The sequence below is a fragment of the Rattus norvegicus genome, chromosome 4 (genome assembly GCF_036323735.1).
Source record: "Rattus norvegicus strain BN/NHsdMcwi chromosome 4, GRCr8, whole genome shotgun sequence".
In the NCBI taxonomy this organism is placed as follows: Eukaryota; Metazoa; Chordata; class Mammalia; order Rodentia; family Muridae; genus Rattus; species Rattus norvegicus.
The window spans coordinates 47,007,227-47,015,091 of record NC_086022.1 but is presented as its reverse complement, the minus strand read 5'-3'; the positions used below and the strand labels follow the sequence as shown (position 1 = coordinate 47,015,091).

Genomic DNA, 7,865 nt, shown 5'->3' with positions numbered 1-7,865 from the left:
CCACCTACCACCTACCACCCACCACCCACCACCCACCACCCACCACCCTCTACCTACCACCTACCACCTACCACCTATCACCCTCCACCTACCACCCTCCACCTACCACCTACCACCTACCACCCTCCACCTACCACCTACCACCCTCCACCTACCACCTACCACCCTCCACCTACCACCTACCACCTACCACCCACCACCTACCACCTACCACCCGCCACCCACCACCCTCCACCTACCACCTACCACCCACCACCCACCACCCACCACCCTCTACCTACCACCTACCACCTACCACCCACCACCCACAACCCACCACCTACCATCCACCACCCACCACCCACCACCCACCACCTACCACCTACCACCCTCCACCTACCACCCACCACCCACCACCCACGACCTACCACCTACCACCCACCACCCACCACCCACCACCTACCACCCACCACCCACCACCCCCACCTACCACCTACCACCCTCCACCTACCACCTACCACCCACCACCCTCCACCCCCCACCTACCACCTACCATCTACAACCATCCCCCCTTACCTCCCACCCCCAACTCTTCATTGTATATCAGCCTCTAAAACCAGAGGCATTCAGGCATTCAGTCTCAACTGAGAAGGTCAGTAAAACAGGCAACACACAGTAAAAAAGGCATCGCACTTTGAAAATCTGAATACAGAAACCAAAAACAAACAACAACAACAAAAAAAACCCACCCACCCAACAGAGAAAAATACGGAAGTCAGCACTTAGACCTTTAATCACCCCAAACCTCGATGCCTAGATCTAGCTTAAGAACACATCAGTAACAACCAGGACAGTATGTCTCCACTAGAGCTTGGCTATTCTACCACAGCAGGCCCTGAATACTCCAACAGAGCTAAGCACAAGTCAAAGGCCTTAAAAGCCAACTATATGAAGATGGTAGAGGTTTTTAAAGAGAAAATGAAAAAGAAAACCCCTTTAAAGAAATCCAGGAAAACACAAACAATTGGAGGAAATGAATAAATGCCTTAAAGACAGCCCCTCCCCCAAAACAAACAAACAAAACGAATGAACATTGAAAAAATAACCAGAATACCCAAGACCTGAAAATGCAAATACAAGCATTAAGGAAAACACAAATTGAGGGATTCTGGAAATGAGTAAAGAGAATACAAGAGATGGAAGAAAGAATCTCTGGCATTGAAGACTCAATAGAAGAAATGAATACATCAGTCAAAGAAAATGTTAAGCCTAAAACATCCCTGACAGGAAACATCCAGGAAATTTGGCACAATATAAAAATACCAAACTTGAGAATAGGAATACAGGAAGGAGAAGAATCCCAGCTCAAAGGCAGGAAATATTTTCAACAAAATCATAGAACAAAATGTCCCTAACCTAAAGATGGAGATGCCTATAAAGGTACAAGAAGCATGCAGAACACCAAATAGATGGGACTAAGTAAGAAAGTCCCTTCAGCACTTCATATCAAAAACCTAAACATACAGAACAAAGAGAGAATATTAAAACCTGCAAGGGAAAAAGACCAAGTAACATATAAAGGCAGACGTATTAAAATTACACCTTACTTCTCAATGGAAACTCAGAAAGTTCTGGATACATGTGCTACAGACTCTAAGAGAACACAGATGCCAGCCCAGACTACTATACCCAGCAAAACTTTCAATCATCGTTGATGAGGAAAATAATATTCTGTGATAAAGTCAAATTTAAACAATATCTATGTGGTGGTTTGAATATGTTTGGCACATGGTAAGTGGCACTATTAGGAGGTATGGCCTTGTTGGAGTTGGTGTGTCTTTGTTAGAGGAAATACATCACTGTGGGGGTGGTTTGTGAAGCTTCGCTCAGTGCAGAAGAGACCTCCTCCTGGCTTCCTGCAGAAGAGTCAGTCTTGCTGCTGCCTTCAGATTAAGAAATAGAACTCTCAGCTCCTTTTCCGTGGCAATTCCTCCAAAAATTGGGAATTGAACTACCTCAATACCTAGCTATACCTTTGCTTGGGCAAAGGACACTTCATCCTACCATGAAGACACTTGTTCGATTATATACATTTTAGCTTTATTTATAATAACCAGAAACTGGAAGCAACCTAGATGTCCCTCAACAGAAGAATGGATAAAGATAATATAGCACATTTACATGGTGGAATATTACTCACCTGTTAAAATTAGAATGACATCATGAAATTTTCAGGAAAATAGAACTAGAAAAAAAAAACCAACAACAAACAAAAACCATCTTAAGTGAGTTAACCAAAACCCAGAAGACAAAATATTCACGTTTAAGTGGATATTAGCCATTAAATAAATGGTAACCAAACTTCAATCCATAGACCCAGGAAAGTTAGGTAAAAAGGCAGGGTCTAGGGGGAATGCATGGATCTTCCTGGGAAGGGGAACTAGATTTTGTGAGTGGGGACTGGTGGGGAAAGGAGAGGGAAGGATCAGGTGGGAGGAGGTGGAATGAAGAAGAGTGTGGGAGTGATAACTGAAACTGGAGAGCTTTTGGTGGGCAGTGTGGAAGGAAACCCAGTGCAATAGAATCTTTCTGGGATCCGTGAGGGTGGTCCTAGTGAGGATCCCTAGCAGTGGGGAATACAGAGTCTCCACTGGACATCTTTTGTAGCCAGGCAAGGCTTCCAGTGGTGGACTAGGTTGCATCCAGTTGAGGTGCTGGCTGATGGGGTCCCATGGATGTCCACAAACAACCCAGGCTGATGCTAGGATAGTGTGGCCCTATCGCTGAGGACAATATCCACACAGTTCAGTGACCACAAAGAGGTCGAGCTACTTGTGTCACTGAATGAGAACTGTGGACACCAACCCAGGCACAAAACCTTCGTCCAACAATCAGTTAGTTCTGCCTGCAAGATGTGCTGGGGGCAATGGCAGGGCAGAACTTGTGAGAGTGGCCAACTTTATTTAACTTGAGGCCCACTCCGTGAGAGGAAACCCATGTCAGACACTGCTTGGATGGCCAGGAACCAAAGTCTGGGTAGTCCGATGTCCTAGGGTAAAATCAAACATGTTGATTTGAAAAATAAATAAAAATTAAAGCAGTGAAATGATTCCTAAGGATATTCTGCTATATTCATACATCAGTCCCTTGTCCAGTCATCATCAGAGAGGTTTCCTCCAGCAGCAGATGGGAACAGATGAAGAGACACCCACAACCAGACATTATGTGGAGAGACTCTAAATTGGAGAATTCTATCAGATCCCTCCCCTATGAGCTACGGGGGAATCTTGTGAAAAAGGGAGCTGAAAGATTGTAGCAGTCAGAGGTGAATGGAGGACATCAGGAGAATATGTCCCACTGAATCAAGTAAGCAGGGCTCATATGAACTATTCATAGAGACTAAAGCAAAAAGTATGGGGCCTGCATGTGGCCTGCATGCGTCTACATCAGATCCTCGGTGTAGATGTTGTGTCTGTTAGCTTGGTGCTTTTGTAGGACTCCTAACTGTGGGAGTGGATGTATCTCTGAGTCTTTTGCCTGCTCTTGGCACTCTTTTCCTTCTGTGGTATTGCCTTAGCCAGACTTGGTATGGGGGTGTTTGTCTTGCCTTATTGTATGTTGTCTGGTGGTTGTCTCTTGGAGACCTGCTTTTTCCTGATGGAAGAGGGTGGGGGAGAGGATCCAGGGGAGCAGGGGCTGGGGGAAGTAGAAAGAGGGGAAGGTTGAGAAGTATTAGATAAGAAAAGAATCTATTTGAAGAAAATGAGGAGAGCATGGCACATATCCAAAAAGCAATGTATAGCATTTAAATCAGAGTCCACTCCCATAAGGTGCGCAGCAGGTCTTGAGTTGTGGAATTCATGGCTCCTAGTTGCCTCATAGCTCTCTGTCTTACTTCAGTGGTGTGGAGGCCTGCAACACCTGCAGCAACTCTAAAAAGCAGCTCTGGACCCAATGGTGTCTCTGCTTTATTACAGGAGGAGAAAACACCACAGAGCTAGAGAGCAACAAAATTAATTGTTAGGTGGGCCATAGTGGTCCGCACCTTTAATCACAGCACTTGGGAGGCAGAGCCAAGTGGATCTCTGTAGGTTTCGGGACAGCCAGAGCTACAGAGAAAGAAATTCTGTCTCAGAAACAACCAAAAAGGAAAGGATGGACTGGGAGAGGAGAGGAGAGGGAATGGGAGGGGAGGGGAGGGAGAGGAAGAGAAGAGGGGGAAGAGGGGAGAGGGAGGGGGGATTAGACCCCATTTAAAGAGTTCCCTGCAACCACCATCTTGACCACTGGAGGGCAGTTACTTGGAGGTGTGCAATCCAGCCAGCAAGTTCTTTCATTACAGAAAGTTGTTTCTGTGGGAAAGAGAATTTGGCAAGAAAAGGAGGGAAATAAGTTGACAGGAATCTCTGGCAGTCTTCCTACAAGAACTTCTCACTTTTTCTTAAAAGGGAAGGAAAATGCCATCCAATGTCTCACACTGCCTTTTGAAAAACCTAATCTTGGCTGTGGTGGCTCACCGCCATTCTTGGTTATATCAAGAACAGTGCTAAAGCCCTTCCTCATCTACTACATTCTCATGGAAATAGCAGAAAGAAATCACAGAAAGATGAACACTCTCCACACACTTCTCTTTTCATCCCCCTTATGACAAGAATGTGCACAAAACCCCAGGTCAAACTGAGAAAAGAGCCTCTACATGGTGACTGGCCCATCCGAGACTGAATTTTCTCATGAGTCTCAATTAGACACGTCCCTGTGCAAACTATCTGTGAGAAATGCTGCATCTAGTGTTGCTTGGGGCTGGGGGAGATCCCAATAACCTTCCTGAAAAATCGCCCCTCTTCTTAATAGGCATCTTGCTTCCTGCCCGTTCTGTCTAAAGTGTTAGTGTATGGCACTCTGTGCCTTGCATACAATTCAACCTACTTTAAGGAAATGTGCCATGTAGACATATTCTGAAATAAATATAATTTATATTAAATATTCAAGTTTTTTAAAATTCTACAACAAATTTTCTGGAAGGAAAAAATTTGGATGTACCTTCCAATAAATAGGTGATAAACATTTAAATTGGTTTAAAGGTTAGGTCTTTGAGACTGAATCTATTCTCTAGTCACCAGAGTCCATGGAAAAACAAAATAAAACAAAACTTACCTTAAAGCAGTTATTCTCAACCTTCGTAATGCTATGACCCTTTAATACAGTTCCGAACCTTGTGGTGACCCCCAACCATAAAACTATTTTTTTCTTTGCTACTTTGTAACTGTGAGTTTGCTGCTCCTTATGTAAATATCTGATATGCAGGATATCTGATATGCAAGCCCCAAAAGGGTCATGATCTACAGGTTGAGAACGTCTGTCCTAAGGCAAGGAACACAATTATGTGACGATGTGACAAGTAGTCACACAGTCACACTAACAGATTTTAAAAAAAAAAAAAAAGTGGGATCTTTGGAAAAATCAGAGCCAAACGGCTTAGCATCCTCGACATTAGGATGAGCTGATTCTATGGGCAGAATTCTGTCTGCTTCCCAAAGATACTAAGACTATCCAAAAGATACTATGAAACAAACATAGTCAGCAACCGGTTCACTCACATTAAAGGCATTTATAATGTTAAAAGCTCATGTCCAAACAAAATGAATACATTGTAGCAAACATCTAAGAGGGTCCACCTTCCTCCCGCCCCCATCCCCAGTAACAGCATTTCCAACCTTGGTCTTGTAGACAACGCAAATTAAACAAAAGCAGACAGATACATGTGAGTGTGTATCGATTTCTGTAAATAAGTCAGAACTGTAAAGACATTGCAGCATAGTGTGGAATAAAGGTGTATCTACCTTGAATCCACAATAATTTGCAGACTCGAACGAAGAGCTGTAAACCTTCCTTGAAAGTGCAGTTTATTTCTGTATTGTCTCTGAGGTGTCCTTAGCCTGAGTTTGCCCTCCTTGGTTTTTAACACCTGGGGTAGCCTACTGCAAGTTTATCAGGACTACAATCACCATATGCACACTTGTTTAGCCCATCGCACTTCAGAGAGAGCTCAGCAGAGAAGAGGAAAACTTCAACTAGGGGCGTCAGAAATTCCAAATGCCCCGCGCGCGTCCGCGCGTCCCCTCGACATTCCGTTGGGTGACCTGACACGTCATCCATGCTCCTAGAAGGACCTATGGACATGCCCTCCCTGTCCACACCACAGCGACACCCTCCGGGACGAGGCTCTCCACTCCCGGCCAGCGGAGCGCGCGCCCTCAGCCCGAGCCACGCGTGGGCCCTCACCGCGCAGCCGGGAGCAGGACGCCTCCTCGGCGCTAATTCGGACGCTCGAGCGCCCGCGAGACTCGAGAGCTCTCGGGGCTCGGCGGGGACCCGCGGGGACAGCGGGGACACTCGGGCACGCGGGGGTGGGGGGCTGGCGAAGGCCGCGGGACAGCGGCGGCCACCTGAGGCGGCGCGCCCCCGAGCGCGCGTCCCCGCCGGCCGCGACCCCGCCGCGCGACTTTGCACTAACTTTCCGGGGCGGGGGAGGGGCAGCCGGGCCAGGCCGGGCCGGGTCGGGCCTGACCTGTGCTCAGATTGTCGTTGATCCTCAGGGGCACCCTCAGGATGTAGACCAGGAAGAGCACGAGGAAGAACCACACGGTCCACAGATAGGTCCACGACCACACGATGCAGGACTTGAGCTGCTCCAGGAAGCCCGAGCCCGCCTCGGCCATCTTCCGGCGCTGCTGCGGACCGCCGCGGCGCTCGCTGGCTACCGGGATGATTCACCGGCCCGAGGCACGGCTCGAGCCGCCGCCGCCAGGGCCCGGCGCCCCCGAGTTCGCCCGGCGCCCGGATGCGGCGGGAAACCGCGCGGCCTGCGCTGCGAGCCCCCGCCGGTGGCCTTCGTGGAGCGGTCACGTGGGCCCGGTCCCTGCACACTCCCGGGCCATTTATACTTCTACTAGTATTTTAGGAGGACAGCCCGGGCGCCGCCGAGGGAACCACTGACGTAACAGCTCGCGCGTGTAGTGCGCTTCCGAGAGCCGGGCGTGTTCCACACACTTTGTAACGTCTGGGTGAGAGCCTGCAACAGTTGCCAGGACCCGGGTTACAAGCCCAGGGAAACTGAGGCCCAAAGCGCTGCTAGGACTACCTTAAGGTGGAGTCAATTCAGTTGTAATCAAGATTTCCAGGACTCAGAGTCTTAAGGCTCTGTTTCTCTCAAGACAGGGGCTTAAAGGTATCAGTAAAATCCATAAGAGCTAGGAGAGATGCACTCCTGGTCAGTAGGCCTGAAGAGAAATCTCCTTGTCTTAGTGCTAGCTTCTATTATTTGTTTTGTTTTGTTTTGTTTTGTTTTGTTTTGTTTTTTTCCAAGAAGCACTGTGAAGGGCTTTGCAAAGAAACTGACAACATACATATTTCTTTTTCTTCCTATTTTCCAAGTGATCACCATTCAAACAAGTCTTGTCTTGTTTTTGTTTTTAACATCTAAGTCATTCCCTAGGATAACTTTGGCATACTTCATCTGAACCTAATGAAAAATAAAGAAAAATGAAAAAGACACTGTGAGCATTTTTCCCACGGCTGAATAAAATAGTATATTTTATACAAGGTTTTAGGTGGCACCTCAGAGTCTGTTTCTGTCAATAAATGATTTGACTTTTAATGTATTCAGTGTTAAGTGAAACAATTGCAGGCTTTCCCAACTCTAACCAAGACATTAAAATTCATCACTTGAACAGATTATCTTATTATAATTTTTATATTGCTCATGATTAAGCTCAGAATGCACTACCTCAAAATGGAACACCTTGTGCTGGCCTGCTGGATGCCTTGAATGAGAAGAAATTGGAAAGACTTCAGAAGCAAGGTGTCTCTGAGCTCCCGTCCTTTTT

At 46.9% G+C, this 7,865-nt stretch overlaps 1 protein-coding gene across 10 annotated transcripts in view; it reads right to left on the bottom strand.

The window, feature by feature from the left end:
* ST7 (suppression of tumorigenicity 7) overlaps positions 1 to 7,524 on the bottom strand; it is a 248,072-nt gene extending 240,548 nt beyond the window's left edge. For 8 of the 10 annotated variants that reach the window (XR_005503176.2, XR_010065617.1, XM_006236132.5 and 5 more), the window contains exon 1: positions 6,548 to 7,524. Coding sequence is in view for 7 of the 10 variants with exons in the window: in XM_006236132.5 (XP_006236194.1) it covers positions 6,548 to 6,698 (151 nt within the window). In the remaining 3 variants the exon portion in view is untranslated. Of the gene's footprint in view, positions 1 to 2,179; positions 2,202 to 6,547 lie in introns of those variants that run through there. The other 2 variants (NM_001004102.1, XM_063285729.1) reach the window with 2 other exon arrangements.
* Between the last annotated feature and the right edge of the window lie 341 nt (positions 7,525 to 7,865).